The sequence below is a fragment of the Staurois parvus genome, unplaced genomic scaffold, assembly GCF_062004578.1.
Source record: "Staurois parvus isolate SC_StPar_1 unplaced genomic scaffold, SC_StPar_1.0 ptg001518l, whole genome shotgun sequence".
Lineage (NCBI taxonomy): Eukaryota > Metazoa > Chordata > Amphibia > Anura > Ranidae > Staurois > Staurois parvus.
Genome location: NW_028319314.1, coordinates 516,768 through 535,558, shown reverse-complemented (window position 1 = coordinate 535,558; position 18,791 = coordinate 516,768). Strand labels below are relative to the sequence as shown.

The 18,791-nt window shown below is 39.8% G+C and overlaps 1 protein-coding gene across 1 annotated transcript in view; it reads right to left on the bottom strand.

The window, feature by feature from the left end:
• Window positions 1-18,791, bottom strand: part of FOCAD (focadhesin) — a gene marked incomplete at its 3' end in the record, with an annotated part of 239,052 nt that overhangs the window by 55,552 nt on the left and 164,709 nt on the right. Inside the window, exon 19 of the mRNA XM_089662672.1 lies at window positions 3,051-3,183. Within this exon, the coding sequence (XP_089518798.1) occupies window positions 3,051-3,183 (133 nt within the window). The remainder of the gene's footprint in view (window positions 1-3,050; window positions 3,184-18,791) is intronic.

Below are 18,791 nucleotides of genomic sequence, written 5' to 3'. Positions count from 1 at the left end.
AATAATAATTATTATGCCATGATCCTTAAAATTTATGTTTTAAGCTATATTTAAGAATAACATTCCTTATACTTTAACAGTTGCGAACATTCCTTATATTTAATGAGGTAAAGATATCTACTCCTGGAAGATTCAAGATTTTATATAGAACCATGTCTTTCCAAACAAAAAGGGAAAACCTCAATGTTCGACAAAAATTATATCTATCAAAATAAACTACATAAATAAAAAAGGAAAAAGGGAGAAAAAAAAAGAAAAGAAAAATAAGAAAAAAAAGGGGAAAAGTGGGAAGGGGGAAACAAATTAAACAAAGGAAGGGGGAGTGGCGATGTCTCGACACAGAGCCATACTGTTATTTTTTTATCATTTGGTAACCCAGGCCATGAACTCTGGAGAGTGGCAAAAAGAGAGTCATGGGGTCCATATACTTAAAAACTGTTTTATCATTTTCCCTTGACAAGGAAGATGTTCAAGATCCCAAATGCAAACTAATTCCACCACCCATTCTGCCATTGATGGTATCACACTAGAATTTCAATGTCAAAAAATTACAGCTCTTCTTGACGAAAGGAAATGTCTTAAGAAATGTCTTTATTAGCTGATTTAATAGGGCCCAGAATGAGAGACAGTAATACCACTTTGACGTATTAGCAACTTGGGTCCCCGTTAGCTTATAGTACAAATCAATGATCCGTTCCCAAACATTTTAATAAAAGGACATTCCCAACAAATATGGGTCATAGTCCCCTTGACTCTATGGCAATGCTAGCAGGTATCAGGGATGGTGGGACAAACATGATTCAGGGTTTCTGGACATTCATACCATCTGGTAATCAGCTTAAAATCCTTCTCTTGTGGTTTCTTGGCTAAGGACGGTCTTTGAGTTAAGATGAAATATGCATTCCATTCTTCTGTAATGTTAGTACTAAGCTCTTTTTCCCAGGTAGTCGTATATGATGGAAAAGAAGTATGAGACTGAGACTGCAGACTGAATAAATTACAGATATAAGGAGGTAGAGTATCTTGAAGAAAAAGGCCTCTAGTGGGGTAGATTGTGTTTGAATCTGTTGAACATTTGGAATAGATTGCAGAAATGAACAAAGTTGATGTCTCATGTCATATGGTCCATGGCTCTGGGCTCCAATGGACTTGCTCCTATAGAAATACGGCTAGGTTCATTTTGTATCACCGTTTCTATTTTACAGTGGGTACCCTCGAGCCATGGGTCGAAGGCCAGAGCTCATTCAGCAGGGGAAAAAAAGTGCCAAAGGACATATATAGTGTGAAACCTGATTTTTATGGATAATCTGGTCCCAGGTAACAAAAGTTTGTTTCGTTAGATCTAGGAAGGTTTAAAGGTTCTTCCTAAGATTGGGGAAAACCCAAGGTAGAGCCTGTAAATATGAAGCCATTGCTCTTTCCAGCTAAACCCATAATATTGTATGTAAATGATGAAACCAGTCTATTACTCTTGCGATTATCGATGAGTAATAATATAATGTCACATCAGGGGCACTCGCCCCTCTCTTAGTCTTCGGAAGTGATAGTGTTTTGTAACATATTTAGGGACGATTATTTTTCCAAATAAAAGCAGTAAGCAGTTGTTGTAGTGTTTTAAAATACATAATCGGGATAGCAATTGGTAATGTCTGGAAAATAAAGAGGAACCTCAGGAGGACATCCTGCTTAATGACATTGATCATACATAACCATGACAGGTGTTTTGCTGACTAAGCCTTAAGTTCTATTTGGACTTTATTTAACATATTAAGAGAGTTCAAAGAGAAAATTTGTGATAGATCTGTAGGAATGTGAGTTCCAAGATATCGTATAGAGGGGAAGCATATCTTAAAGTGATATTAAAGGCAGATTTTTAAAAAAGTAACAAACATCATACTTACCTGCTCTGTGCAATAGTTTTGCATAGAACAGCCCTGTTCCTCCTCTTCTCGGGTCCCCTGCCTATGCTCCTGGCCTCTCTCTCCTGCCAAGTGCCCCCATAGCAAGCAGCTAGGCCCAATTCCCCCCCCCCCCCCGTGCTCTCACTGGCTGTGACTGACAGTAGCGGAAGCCAATGGCTCCTGCTGCTGTCTCAGCCAATGTGGAGGAAGAGTCCCTGGAGAACCGCTGCTCTCGTGCACACCGCTGATCCGAGATGGGGCTGAGGTAAATATTGTGGGGGCAGGGGGGCTGCTGCGCACAGGTTTTTTTACCTTCATGCATAGTATGCATGTAGGAAGAAACTTGAGCCTTTACAACCACTTTAAAAATTAAGACTTATTTGTTGTAACAGAGTTGAAGATAGTGAGACATTTAATGTCTCAGACTTAGAAAGGTTCAGCTTAAAATTACTGTAAAGACCAAACTGCTAAAAAATCTTGTAAGATAGAGGGCATAGAAAGATGGGGGCATGTCACATAGAGAAGAGCATTCACAAAAAATGCACATTTTGCATGGTGACTTCCTATATGAAAGCCATTTATGTTAGGATTTTGATGTAATGCCACAGAAAGATATAACATTGTTAAGAAGTAAAAAAAGGGGAGAAAGCGAACATACCGGACGGGTACCATTTCTAATTTCAAAAACAGGGTAAAGGGAACCATTTATTCGAATTATAGCAGAAGGGTGTGAATAGAGAGCCATTATACAGGCTAACATATTAGGTCCTAGACTGGGTGTGTGACTGGGAGAGCTGTAAAAACCTCCAGCTCACCTTGTCGAAAGCTTTCTCCGCATATATTGTCAAAAGACACATTGGTATAAAATGGCTATAAAGTGGCTTTGTGCACTTTAATTTGAAACAGAACAAGAAGGCATTTTAATGTTAGATGCAGTTCTCATTTCCCTTTCTATCTCTGTATCACTGCCTACAATAAAGTAATTTTAATGTGACTGTGATTCAATGTGCTGCTATGAACCCCCATGGGGTTTGCTATGTGACCTCTGCAACTGTTAGAGCAGCTTTAAAGATAACTTTGAGAAATGGACTGCAAATCATGGTAGATGAATTTATTTTTATTCCTTAGAGGCAGAGAGGAATTTCTTACCTGGTAATACAGGTGAAGGAGTTACTGCCATTAGTTTTATATATGAGGAGCCAGGTACAGAAAGGTCCACTTCCTTTTCCTCTTCTTCTTCAGCCAAATCAGACTCATCTGGTGGGATTATCTCTGGCCTAGCCTAATTCAAAACAAATGATGTATATTGAAATGATGATCTGAACATTTAGATGGATTTATTCAGTGTGAAAAGATAACCAATGTATTTTTTAAAGTTAGATAAATATATAAAGAGTAAACATTACACAAATAAATGTGACAAACATTTACCAAATTTAACAAATATGAACATAAACATGCAAACAAAAAGATAATTTATCCCCATGGAAACAGTACCTGTACATGCAGCAGAACAATAATTAAATAGCATATTAGCATTATGGCTGTCTATCTCTGAATTAGTTCCACAATGTAGTTGAATATGGACGCTGCCATATTGAATAATTATCCACATAAAACCCCATCCAGAGCTTCTGATTCTGTGCAATTGAAAAATCAAGACTGAGCTTTGCTTAGACTCAACGGATGAAAGCAGTGGTGGGAGAGCAAAAGGAAGGCAATATAATGTCAGTGAATTTAAAGGGAACCTACAGCTCTGTAGTGTGACTATAAAATGCAAATATTTCTGCAATGTTTTAGACTACTCTGTGGCATAGTGATCTTGTTTCTCACATCACAGAATTAATTTATATAAATTATACAAAACAGACAGAAAGGCCATGTAGAAAAGTATCTGAAGTGACTGAAAATATACTAGAAAATTGTAATTTGTAAAGGTTAAATATGAAATGGTACCAAATACATGGTGCATGGGAATCTTTTGCACAGCAGTGGCTTGATAATCAAACAAAAAAAATATATCTGGGGTTTATGTGTTACTGGGCATATGACAATTTTTATTCACCACCCCCAATTCTTGAATTCAGTAGCAGAAACTATTTATTAATAGTTTTTTTGGCTATACTTGTAAAGTTATACCCCAAAAAAAAGAGACATTTTCCCAGAAATGTGAGGGTAAATCACCCCAACAGAAGTATAGTGCTAACCATTCCCATGTAACCACATCTAACATGAAGGGAAATCTCCCCAGTGAGGACACGGACAACAATTAAAAAAAAAACATAACACAGGCTATACCACTTGCATACGCCATCCTAAACTTAACAAACCAATTTGACCATAGTCTGGATTTAAGGGCTTATTTACGCCAGATGCTGTGCAGCTTTTTTTAAACGCAGTACAATTGCATACGCAAGAAAAATGTATTTCAATTATTTTTCACAATTGTGGTGCTTTCATATCAGTTTTAAAAAGTACAGCATGTAACGTGGAGGGGATTCAAGTGGGTACCATTACTGAGAAAGTGGCTTTGTATGCAGATGATTTAGTCCTTTTCCTAAATTACCCAAATACCTCTTTGTAGGAAGCTCTTTGTCTTCCTTCCCATTTTGCTACTGTATTTGGACTTCGTGTGAACTGTCCCTCATCCTCCTCATTGATCCCAGAGCACGTGCGCCAGCTGACCCTGTTCTCCGCCTTCAATGGACAAATTCTCTTAGGTACCTTGGTATCAATATTTCCTCTGATGTCCAACAGTATTGCACTTGAATCTCAACACCCTTCTTGCTACTGCGAAGTAAAAACTAAAGGCGTGGAGTAGCCTGCCTTTATTGTTGATTGGTCAAATCAATCACGTCAAAATGAAAATCCTGCTGGGCCTTCGTCATTCCCTGGTTTGGATCTCACAATTGGTTTTCCAGCAATTTAACTCTCAGCTATTCACTTTCCTTTGGGAAACGCATCCTCCTAGAATTGGTTTGGCAATTCTTTGCAGGCCATGGACTCAAGGGGGCCTGGCATGTTCTGACTTGTAATCTTACTATCTAGCTGTTCTACTCTCCCACGCCCACAACTTGTTGATCTCAGATGATTCCAATGCTGCGGTTGAGTTGGAAACAATTTCCCTTGGCTCCTATGAGGCACTTCGACATCTTCCATATAAAGGTCTTAAGTCTCCTCACTCATTCTATGAGGTAGTGGTTAGAGCTTGGCTACTGACTAATTCTAAATGGACAGCAACCATGACTTGCTGGTCTCCTGTTACTCCATTATGGTTCAACCCTAGATTGTCTGAATTTTTAACCGTGCTGGATCCCTCCATTTGGGCTGCTATTGGGATCAAGACTGTGGAACACATTTGTGAAGGGATCACTTTGAAAACTTTTGAACACCTAAAAGTACAGTTTAATCTTCCTAACTTTCCTCTGTTCAGGTACCTACAGCTCTGCCATGCCTATTCTCAGTAGTTTGGGGCCTCTCCATTAACGCTTCCTTTCTCCCCTTTAGAGGAGCTGCTGAGAGACCCTGATCTCACCAAACCACTCTCAAATATCTACAAGGCCTTCCAACCTTCTGTAAATAAAGGTTTTGAGTCCCTGCAATATAAGTGGCGAGAGAAGGTATTAGACCTGGACGTTGAAGACAAGGTGGAGATTTGGGAGTACCCCTTCCTTCAGCTAGTATTGGCAAGGGATCAACTGATTCAGTACAAGCTTTTACCTGAGGCTTCACAGAATTTATCCAAGTGTCTCTTTTATCTGCTGGCGATGTATGAGTGAGTCAGTTGACTATACATGACTACATATTCTATGGGCGTGTCCTCATCTTTGCAAATACTGGACTTCTGTAGTTCCTTTATTACTCACCTTACCACCACTTCTATTCCTTTGCACTATTCTGGTTTGGTAGAACCACTAGCCAATTCCAGGGCAACCAGAACTTTTCTGGGCCTTCTTTTGTTTTATGCAAGAAAGGCAGTTATTCTGAACTGGAAGGCATCATAGCGCCGTCAATAGATTACTGGCCATTTTTAGTCAACTCGTGATACCTTTATAGAAAGCAACATATATATCTCGAGGCTGTCCTAAGAAAGTGTGGGATATCTGGGTTAATTCTACGAACACTGCTGACTTTATTCTTTCTGTTGTGATGTTGTTGCCCTCCTCCTTATCTTAATCTGATGGGTCCATTGCCCTGGTTCGGTACTTCATACTTATACACTGGGTAGTTTACTTGCTCTGCAGGGCTTCTTCATATTGTGCCCCCCGATACACTTCTCCTTGTCAGGTTACTAACAGTGAGAGGATATTTGCTGTTGTTTTAGCGGTCTATTCTAATTGAGGTTATGTTACTATGTACTTTTCAGGCCTGGTAATGCCCAACAGGCCCTGTTTTGTAACTATCTACTTCTTATATACCTTAATAAAGAAAAAAAAAAAAAAAAGGACAGCATGTTTTATTTTACATGTACAGTGCTCAGCATAAATGAGTGCACCCCTTTTGAAAAGTAAGAATTTAATCAATATCTCAATGAACACAAGAACAATTTAAACATTTTAACAAAACTGAGTTTTATAGGACATTTGTTTAGCTCCTTACATGAAAGGTAAATATAAAACTTAGATTACAAAATCTTCAGTTTTACTCAAATTAGTTGATGCAAAAATGAATACACCCCACAACAAAAACTACTACATCTAGTATTTTGTATGACCCCTGTGATTTGTAAGGACAGCAACAAGTCTTCTAGGCATGGAATGAACGAGTTGGTGACATATTGTAACATCTTTTTCCATTCTTCAAGAACGACCTCTTTTAGAGCCTGGATGCTGGATGGAGAGTGATGCTAAACTTGTCTCTTCAGAATTCCCCATAGATGTTCGAAAAGACATACTGAATTACTTTTCACCCTGTTCTTCTTCAGAAATGCAATAGTGGCCTTAGCTGTGTGTTTTGGATCATTGTCATGTTGGAAAAGTGCACAACGACCGAGGGTATGGAGTGACGGTAGCATCTTCTCTTTCAATATAGAGAAGTACATCTGTGAATTCATGATACCATCAATTAAATGCAGCTCCCCGACACCAGCAGCACTCATGCAGCCCCACAGAAGGACACTGCCACCATGTTTTACTGTAGGCACCATGCATTTTTCTTTGTACTCCTCATCTTTTCAACACCATACAGTTTTGAAGTCATCAGTTTCAAAAACATTTATCTTTGGTCTCTTCACTCCAGAGTACAGAGTCCCAGTAATCATCTTTTTCAGCATGGACCCAGGAAAATTCTAAGCAGGCTTTTTTATGCATGGGTTTTAGGAGAGGCTTCCTTCGTGGATGACACCCATGTATGCCATTCCTCTGCAGTGTACGCTGTATTGTGTCATGGGAATCAATCACCCCAGTTTGGCTTTTTACTTCTTTAGCTAAGTGCAGTGAACTTGCATGACGATTTTCTTAAATCCTTCTCATCAGAAGACACTCCTGTCAGGGTGTTAACTTCTGTGGATGGCCTGGATGTCTCTATGAGATTTTTGCAGTACCATCTTTCTTAAATTTTTGTATCACTTTTGCTACAGTATTCTGACTGATAAGTAAAGCTTTGCTGATCTTCTTGTAGCCTTCACCCTTCTTGCGTAAAGAAATTATTTTCTTTCTAAGGCCTTGTGACATTTCTCTTCCATGTAGCTCCATTGCTGACAGCATGAAATGCGAAGGGGTTTGCTTTGTTAAGTAATGCCCTTTTATAATCAACTGTCTGCTGTACACCTGTTTAACATGAATTCAACTTTCAGTGAGTGTAATTATCATTAATTAGGATTTTGTTTTCTAAAATTTAGCTTTGTTCCTTAGTTTTTCTTTGGGGTGTATTCATTTTTGCAACATGGTGTTGAATGAATTTGGTAGGAAAAATACTTCTTTGTGTGTACAAATGAACAAATCTTGTTTGCAATCAATGGCCCGCATTTGTGGGAGTATTTGTAGTATAGTGTCCCATAGAAAATGTTGATTGTGAAAGGAAAGTAAAGGTTTTCTGGCAAATTTGTTAGGATGTACTCATTTATGCTGAACACTGTAAATGTACCAGATTACACATACAGTGCATTGAAAAAGTATTCATACACATTGAACTTTTCCACATTTTGTCATGTTACAGCCAAAAATGTAAATGTATTTTATTGGGATTTTATGTGATAGATCAACACAAAGTGGCACATAATTGTGAAGTGGAAGGAAAATGATAGTTTAAAAAATGTTTTACAAATAAATATCTGAAAGGTGTAGTGTGCATTTGTATTCAGCCTCCTTTACTCTGATACCTCTAACTAAAATCTAGTGGAACCAATTGCCTTCAGAAGTCACCTAATTAGTAAACAGAGTCCACCTGTGTGCAATTTAATCTCATTATACATACAGCTGCTCTGTAAAGACCTCAGAGGTTTGTTAGAGAACATTACAACAAACAGCATCATGAAGGCCAAGGAACACATCAGACAGGTCAGGGATAAAGCTGTGGAGAAGATTAAAGCAGGGTTATGTTATAAAAAAATATCCCAAACTTTGAACATCTCACGGAGCACTGTTCAATCCATCATCCAAAAATGGAAAGACTATGGCACAACTGCAAACCTACCAAGACATGGCTGTCCACGTAAAATGACAGGCTCGGCAAGGAGAGCATTAATCAGAGAAGTGGCCAAGAGGCCCATGGTAACTCTGAAGGAGCTGCAGAGATCCACAGCTCAGGAGGGAGAATCTGTCCATGGGACAAGTATTAGTTGTGCACTCCACAAATCTAGCCTTTATGGAAGAGTGGCAAAAAGAAAGCCATTCTTGGAAGAAATCCATAAGAAGTCCTGTTTGCAGTTTGCAAGAAGCCATGAGGGGGACACAGCAAACATGTTGAAGAAGGTGCTTTGGTCAGATGAGACCAAAATTTGCCTAAAAGCAAAATGCTATGTGTGGCGGAAAACTAACACTGCACATCACCCTGAATACACCATCCCCACCGTTCTTCAGCAGAGACAGGGAAGCTGGTCAGAGTTGATAGGAAGATGGATGGAGCCAAATACTGGACAATCTTAGAAGAAAACCTCTTAAAGTCTACAAAACACTTGACAATGGGGTGGAGGTGCACCTTCCAGCAGGCCAATGACCCAAAACATACAGCCAGAGCTACAATGGAATAGTTTAGATCGAAGCATATTCATGTGTTAGATTGGCTTAGTCAAAGTCCAGACGTAAATCCAATTGAGAATCTGTGGCAAGACTTGAAAACTGCTGTTCACAGATGCCAATCTGACAGAGCTTGAGCTATTTTGCAAAGAAGAATGGGCAAAAATGTCATTCTCCAGATATGCAAAGCTGTAGAGACATACCCAAAAAGACTTTCAGCTGTAATTGCAGTGAAAGGTGGTTCTACAAAGTATTGACTCAGGGGGGCTGAATACAAATGCACGCCACACTTTTCAGATATTAATTTGTAAAAACATTTGAAAACCATTCATCATTTTCCTTCCACTTCACAATTATGTTCCACTTTGTGTTGGTCTATCACACAAAATACCAATAAAATACATGTTTTTGTTTGTAACATGACAAAATGTGGAAAATTTCAAGGAGTAGATATACTTTGTCATGGCACTTTTTCAAACACACATACAACTAAAAAAACTCCAAAAAAACAAATAATGTCTAAAAAAGCACCGCAAACACACTGAAAATGCATACAAATAAATATGAGAAACTGCATGATGAATGCAGGGATTGCAGTTAAATGCTTTTAGATTATAAATTCTAATGAGCAGGGCCCTCTGATTCCTTTTGTATTGAATCATATCGTAACTATACGGTCTGCCATAAATGTAAAGCGATGTGCAAAATGTTGACACTACATACATCTTTAATAGGAATAATAATATACACAATAATAAAAAAAAAAACAAGCCCTGAAGGAAAACGTTTCTGAAAGCAACATTCAGGTTTCCATTGTCAACCCCCTTCTAAAAGATGCTACTTGAAGGTAGGTCAGTAGATATGCAGCACAAAGTATGGAAGCCAAAGGGTAAACATTATAGCTAGGTAATTAGCATTTGAAGAATAGAAGTTGCCATTGCAGTTTCCATAATGCTCTGAGGAAAGGTTTTAAAGTAAACCCATCCTTGGGATTTGGCACCGGAACCCATAATAACAATTAGAGATGAGCGAATCGAACCAGGCGAACCGGAATTCGATACGAATTTCAGGAAAAATTCGATTCGCGTCGAATCCGAATATTTGCCTACTTCGGGTGCGCGAATCGGATTTTTCCCGATCAGCCGGCAAAAGTGTCCCTGCAGAGAGCTCCGCTATTTCTGACATTTCTCTGACAGTTCCTTCACATGTACAGCGGTTGAAACATTGTATCTATTAGTTTCCATTTAGGATACAAATGTTTCAACCGCTGTACATGTGAAGGAACTGTCAGAGAACTGTCAGAAATAGAGGAACTCTGCACATACACTTTTTGCCGGTTTGGAATTCTTATTTTCATCCTACTTCTTCTTCTTCTTCTTCTTCATCCTCATCCTCATCCTCAGAAGAAGAGGATGAGGATGAAGAAGAAGGAGAAGAAGAAGTAGGATGAAAATAAGAAGAATTCCAAGCCGGCAAAAAGTGTATCTGCAGAGCTCCTCTATTCTGCAGATACACTTTTTGCCGGCTTGGAATTAATCTTATTTTCATCCTACTTCTTCTTCTCCTTCTTCTTCTTCATCCTCATCCTCAGAAGAAGAAGAAGAGGATGAGGATGAAGAAGAAGAAGTAGGATGAAAATAAGAATAATTCCAAGCCGGCAAAAAGTGTATCTGCAGAGCTCCTCTAAGTGTATCTGCAGAATAGAGGAGCTCTGCAGATACACTTTTTGCCGGCTTGGAATTATTCTTATTTTCATCCTACTTCTTCTTCTTCTTCATCCTCATCCTCATCCTCTTCTTCTTCTTCTGAGGATGAGGATGAAGAAGAAGAAGAAGAAGTAGGATGAAAATAAGAATAATTCCAAGCCGGCAAAAAGTGTATCTGCAGAGCTCCTCTATTCTGCAGATACACTTAGAGGAGCTCTGCAGATACACTTAGAGGAGCTCTGCAGATACACTTTTTGCCGGCTTGGAATTAATCTTATTTTCATCCTACTTTTTCTTCTTCTTCTTCATCCTCATCCTCAGAAGAAGAAGAGGATGAGGATGAGGATGAGGATGAAGAAGAAGAAGAAGAAGAAGTAGGATGAAAATGAGAATAATTCCAAGCCGGCAAAAAGTGTATCTGCAGAGCTCCTCTATTCTGCAGATACACTTAGAGGAGCTCTGCAGATACACTTAAAGGAGCTCTGCAGATACACTTTTTGCCGGCTTGGAATTAATCTTATTTTCATCCTACTTCTTCTTCTTCTTCATCCTCATCCTCAGAAGAAGAAGAAGAGGATGAGGATGAAGAAGAAGAAGAAGTAGGATGAAAATAAGAATAATTCCAAGCCGGCAAAAAGTGTATCTGCAGAGCTCCTCTATTCTGCAGATACACTTAGAGGAGCTCTGCAGATACACTTAGAGGAGCTCTGCAGATACACTTTTTGCCGGCTTGGAATTAATCTTATTTTCATCCTACTTTTTCTTCTTCTTCATCCTCATCCTCATCCTCAGAAGAAGAAGAAGAGGATGAAGAAGAAGAAGAAGAAGAAGTAGGATGAAAATGAGAATAATTCCAAGCCGGCAAAAAGTGTATCTGCAGAGCTCCTCTATTCTGCAGATACACTTAGAGGAGCTCTGCAGATACACTTAGAGGAGCTCTGCAGATACACTTTTTGCCGGCTTGGAATTAATCTTATTTTCATCCTACTTCTTCTTCTTCTTCTTCATCCTCATCCTCAGAAGAAGAAGAGGATGAGGATGAAGAAGAAGAAGAAGTAGGATGAAAATAAGAATAATTCCAAGCCGGCAAAAAGTGTATCTGCAGAGCTCCTCTATTCTGCAGATACACTTAGAGGAGCTCTGCAGATACACTTAGAGGAGCTCTGCAGATACACTTTTTGCCGGCTTGGAATTAATCTTATTTTCATCCTACTTCTTCTTCTTCTTCATCCTCATCCTCAGAAGAAGAAGAAGAGGATGAGGATGAAGAAGAAGAAGAAGAAGTAGGATGAAAATAAGATTAATTCCAAGCCGGCAAAAAGTGTATCTGCAGAGCTCCTCTATTCTGCAGATACACTTAGAGGAGCTCTGCAGATACACTTAGAGGAGCTCTGCAGATACACTTTTTGCCGGCTTGGAATTAATCTTATTTTCATCCTACTTCTTCTTCTTCTTCATCCTCATCCTCAGAAGAAGAAGAAGAGGATGAGGATGAAGAAGAAGTAGGATGAAAATAAGAATAATTCCAAGCCGGCAAAAAGTGTATCTGCAGAGCTCCTCTAAGTGTATCTGCAGAGCTCCGCTATTTCTGACAGTTCTGTGACATTCACTCCATACAGCGGTTGAAACATTGTATCTATTTGTTTCCATAAATGGATCCATTTATGGAAACAAATAGATACAATGTTTCAACCGCTGTATGGAGTGAATGTCCCAGAACTGTCAGAAATAGTCTATTTCTGACAGTTCTGGGACATTCACTCCATACAGCGGTTGAAACCGCTGTATGGAGTGAATGTCCCAGAACTGTCAGAAATAGACTATTTCTGACAGTTCTGGGACATTCACTCCATACAGCGGTTGAAACATTGTATCTATTTGTTTCCATAAATGGATCCATTTATGGATCCATTTATAGACTATTTCTGACAGTTCTGGGACATTCCTTCCATACAGCGGTTGAAACCGCTGTATGGAGTGAATGTCCCAGAACTGTCAGAAATAGGCTATTTCTGACAGTTCTGGGACATTCACTCCATACAGCGGTTGAAACCGCTGTATGGAGTGAATGTCCCAGAACTGTCAGAAATAGACTATTTCTGACAGTTCTGGGACATTCACTCCATACAGCGGTTGAAACATTGTATCTATTTGTTTCCATAAATGGATCCATTTATGGATCCATTTATAGACTATTTCTGACAGTTCTGGGACATTCCTTCCATACAGCGGTTGAAACCGCTGTATGGAGTGAATGTCCCAGAACTGTCAGAAATAGGCTATTTCTGACAGTTCTGGGACATTCACTCCATACAGCGGTTGAAACCGCTGTATGGAGTGAATGTCCCAGAACTGTCAGAAATAGCCTATTTCTGACATTTCTGGGACATTCACTCCATACAGCGGTTGAAACATTGTATCTATTTGTTTCCATAAATGGATCCATTTATGGAAACAAATAGATACAATGTTTCAACCGCTGTATGGAGTGAATGTCACAGAACTGTCAGAAATAGCGGAGCTCTGCAGATACACTTAGAGGAGCTCTGCAGATACACTTTTTGCCGGCTTGGAATTATTCTTATTTTCATCCTACTTCTTCTTCTTCTTCATCCTCATCCTCTCCTTCTTCTTCTGAGGATGAGGATGAAGAAGAAGAAGAAGTAGGATGAAAATAAGAATAATTCCAAGCCGGCAAAAAGTGTATCTGCAGAGCTCCTCTATTCTGCAGATACACTTAGAGGAGCTCTGCAGATACACTTAGAGGAGCTCTGCAGATACACTTTTTGCCGGCTTGGAATTAATCTTATTTTCATCCTACTTTTTCTTCTTCTTCTTCTTCATCCTCATCCTGAGAAGAAGAAGAGGATGAGGATGAGGATGAAGAAGAAGAAGAAGTAGGATGAAAATGAGAATAATTCCAAGCCGGCAAAAAGTGTATCTGCAGAGCTCCTCTATTCTGCAGATACACTTAGAGGAGCTCTGCAGATACACTTAGAGGAGCTCTGCAGATACACTTTTTGCCGGCTTGGAATTATTCTTATTTTCATCCTACTTCTTCTTCTTCTTCTTCATCCTCATCCTCAGAAGAAGAGGATGAGGATGAAGAAGAAGAAGAAGTAGGATGAAAATAAGAATAATTCCAAGCCGGCAAAAAGTGTATCTGCAGAGCTCCTCTATTCTGCAGATACACTTAGAGGAGCTCTGCAGATACACTTAGAGGAGCTCTGCAGATACACTTTTTGCCGGCTTGGAATTATTCTTATTTTCATCCTACTTCTTCTTCTTCTTCATCCTCATCCTCTTCTTCTTCTGAGGATGAGGATGAAGAAGAAGAAGAAGAAGTAGGATGAAAATAAGATTAATTCCAAGCCGGCAAAAAGTGTATCTGCAGAGCTCCTCTATTCTGCAGGTACACTTAGAGGAGCTCTGCAGATACACTTAGAGGAGCTCTGCAGATACACTTTTTGCCGGCTTGGAATTAATCTTATTTTCATCCTACTTCTTCTTCTTCATCCTCATCCTCAGAAGAAGAAGAGGATGAGGATGAAGAAGAAGAAGAAGTAGGATGAAAATAAGAATAATTCCAAGCCGGCAAAAAGTGTATCTGCAGAGCTCCTCTATTCTGCAGATACACTTAGAGGAGCTCTGCAGATACACTTAGAGGAGCTCTGCAGATACACTTTTTGCCGGCTTGGAATTAATCTTATTTTCATCCTACTTCTTCTTCTTCTTCTTCTTCATCCTCATCCTCAGAAGAAGAGGATGAGGATGATGAGGATGAAGAAGAAGAAGAAGAAGTAGGATGAAAATAAGAATAATTCCAAGCCGGCAAAAAGTGTATCTGCAGAGCTCCTCTATTCTGCAGATACACTTAGAGGAGCTCTGCAGATACACTTAGAGGAGCTCTGCAGATACACTTTTTGCCGGCTTGGAATTAATCTTATTTTCATCCTACTTCTTCTTCTTCTTCTTCTTCATCCGCATCCTCAGAAGAAGAAGAAGAGGATGAGGATGAAGAAGAAGAAGAAGTAGGATGAAAATAAGAATAATTCCAAGCCGGCAAAAAGTGTATCTGCAGAGCTCCTCTAAGTGTATCTGCAGAGCTCCGCTATTTCTGACAGTTCTGTGACATTCACTCCATACAGCGGTTGAAACATTGTATCTATTTGTTTCCATAAATGGATCCATTTATGGAAACAAATAGATACAATGTTTCAACCGCTGTATGGAGTGAATGTCCCAGAACTGTCAGAAATAGGCTATTTCTGACAGTTCTGTGACATTCACTCCATACAGCGGTTGAAACCGCTGTATGGAGTGAATGTCACAGAACTGTCAGAAATAGCCTATTTCTGACAGTTCTGGGACATTCACTCCATACAGCGGTTGAAACCGCTGTATGGAGTGAATGTCACAGAACTGTCAGAAATAGCCTATTTCTGACAGTTCTGTGACATTCACTCCATACAGCGGTTGAAACATTGTATCTATTTGTTTCCATAAATGGATCCATTTATGGAAACAAATAGATACAATGTTTCAACCGCTGTATGGAGTGAATGTCCCAGAACTGTCAGAAATAGCCTATTTCTGACAGTTCTGTGACATTCACTCCATACTTCTCCTTCTTCTCATCCTTCTCCTTCTTCTCATCCTTCTTCTTCTCATCCTTCTCCTTATTCTCATCCTTCTTCTCATCCTTTTCCTTCTCCTTCTTCTCATCCTTCTCCTTCTTCTCATCCTTCTCCTTCTCCTTCTTCTCATCCTTCTCCTTCTTCTCATCCTTCTCCTTCTCCTTCTTCTCATCCTTCTCCTTCTTCTCATCCTTCTCCTTCTCCTTCTTCTCATCCTTCTCCTTCTTCTCATCCTTCTTCTCATCCTTCTCCTTCTCCTTCTTCTCATCCTTCTCCTTCTTCTCATCCTTCTCCTTCTTCTCATCCTTCTCCTTCTTCTCATCCTTCTTCTCATCCTTCTTCTCCTTCTTCTCATCCTTCTCCTTCTTCTCATCCTTCTCCTTCTTCTCATCCTTCTCCTTCTTCTCATCCTTCTCCTTCTCCTTCTTCTCATCCTTCTCCTTCTCCATCTTCTCATCCTTCTCCTTCTTCTCATCCTTCTCCTTCTTCTCATCCTTCTCCTTCTTCTCATCCTTCTCCTTCTTCTCATCCTTCTCCTTCTCCTTCTTCTCATCCTTCTCCTTCTCCTTCCTCATCTCCAAGGGCATTTAAATTAAAGGTACAGTGTTCTGCACTAATTTAAAGGCTCTCTGAAGCCTAGAAACCCTTTTTATAAGTTAACTTCGTAGCGAATTAATTCGCATCGAATCGAATTTCTTCCTGAAATTCGGCGAATCAGCCGAATCGAATTTTTGAATAATTCGCTCATCTCTAATAACAATCATTGCATTTTTGCACAAGTTATACATTGCAGGTATTGGCATGAATTATATTACCTGCCCAAGCTATGAATTAAATGTTACATATGCCACACACAGAATAGTGGCCTTGTTATAAAGGAAGTGTCATATTAATGACTTTACACAAAAGTCAGCATTTACAAAAAACAGCTACTCCAATATCTCACGCTACACAGTACATGACGAAAGAGTGACTAAACATATGGTAAGCAATCTTACAGTACTATAGGCATGTGCTTTCATCAAAGGTGTACTTTAAAATCTGGACTTCTCATTAGATATGCATCACCTATAACATGCACACACAGAACCTAACCAAGGACTAAGCTAGCTCAATTCTCCATCTGCATGCAATGAAAACTACTAGCAAAACCCATTTAGCATAACTGTATTTGGAAAAGTACTTTTTTATGAATACCACATGCGGGTTCCTCTCCATGTAATCATTTAATGTGTCAGTTATTTCAGAATTCAGCATACACATGTGCCAAGGACAGCCTCAAATAACATATTATATTACAGATTGCAGGGCTTCAAATGTGTCCCCCCATCCCCCACCCTCGTGGTTTCCCTGGTAAAATGTGAACAGAACAAGTATATTGTGATGATTGTTTTTTTTTGTTGCTGTCTGGGTGTGGACAGACATTGACTAAACTATGGATGCATCTAGAATTTCCCATATAGCCAAACAAAAGCCAAAAGCCTTAGCTATATACCCAGCACCATAATGTACACTAGGAAAAACACTATATTCATTCCATTAAGAGACCTGTGATAACCTGGTGAGCTGAACTAAGCAATAAATGCAAAAAGAAAATGCTAAACAGGTAAGTTTCCAGAGACACTCTGAAGAAATCATAAAGGGTGTCATAAACCTAAGGTGTTGGTGCTTGCACCCGATTCATGTACTTGTAAAAGACATTGACTCTGTTGATGCTGGCCCATACTGGACACTCCTTCCTTAATGCTCTCCCTCACTCCCCAGCTTCTGCGCAGTCAAAATGACAGGTACATGGCCAAAGAGTTTTACACTAGATGTGGGCGGAGCCTGACTGGGAACTGAGCGACTAGTTCTCCATCAGGTCCCATTTACTTTTGACTGAAAGTGGATGGCAGTGGGTGGAACCATAGCCATTATTCTGTTAAATAGGCTTTGAAATCCACCCAATGACGTGCACTGTCAACTACAGGCAAGGCAGGGCTCATGGGGAACTAGTCCCAGAGATCTCCATTAGTCTCTGCCCACTCAAAAGACATAGAAGCCATTAATGTGAATGGTGATGTGGGTGAAGCCTGATGGGAAACTATGAGACTAGTTCCCCATCAGGTCTGCCTTGCTCGTGATTGACAGCAGATGGCTGTAGGTGGATTTCAAAGCTGCTATCGAACTGGACAGCGGTTACGGTTCTGCTCACTGCCATCCACTGTCAATCAAATGGAAAGCAGACCTGATGGGGAATTGGTCACTCACAGTTCCCCATCAGGCTCTGCCCACTGTCATTTCAGTGTGAACTGCCTCACTGGTTGCTAGGATGCAGGCGGCCTTCATCCTAGCAGCCAATGCTATAAATGTAATACACAAACTTATTAATAAAGTAATAAACACACTCCCCCTCCCCTTCCTATAAGCCAACTTTGAGCTGTCTTAATTACTGCCAATTTGTTTACCTGTGAACTGGAGATATTTCTTTTAGAATCTGTCGCAGTCAGTGACAGATTCTAAAAGTTGCAGTAGTAAAAACTATCTGAACCTGCTGCATGTGTCAATACCTGTACCAACACTGGTGCAAGGCTTTCGTGAATTAGGCGTAGGCCATATTAAAGGGGCCAAGTGAGGTTACTGCTTTATTGAGTTCCCCCAACCATGTTTTATAGAACTATACTGTATTTACTAGTATTTCCAGCTATGAATGCAGTAACATTATGAGAGGAGATTGACAATTAATAAGTGTTGCTGTCCTTTAATAATAAAAAGAGATATTGTTTGAAAGTTGCATGGAAAAAAGTATATACTTTTGTTACAGGAAATTATATTTAAAAGGCAGGGGACAACAAGGGCTGGTCATAAGGAAACAGGTAAACACTAGATAACAGTGGGCAGGAGAGGATCTGTCTGTGCTTATACAAGTTGCATGAGCACGGGGGCCTATTACAATCTTGACAATGGGAACAAGCCAATAGCACCTTCTAACACAGGTCTCCAAACTGCGGCCCAAGGGCCAGATGTGGCCCTTTGCTACCCTTTATCTGGCCCTTGGGGCACTATTCCTCCCACTGAGACCAACCATGGGGCAGTAATTTTTCCATTGAAACCAATGATGGGGCACTATTCTTCCAACTAATACCAATGATGGGGCACTACTCCTACTGACCATCAACCCTGTGGCCATGTTTATTCTCACTGATGTTGGGGCCAGGACATTCTCTATCTATCCTCGTTGGCCCTAATCCGGCCCTCTTGCCTGAAGGCTAGTATACTGGCCCTTTGTTTGAAAAGTCTGGAGACCTCTGCTCTAACACGCAAAATACCCCCAATAATTACCAATAATCTTCAAAATTGAGAGCGTTACTTGTATTTATTGATCTATTTATC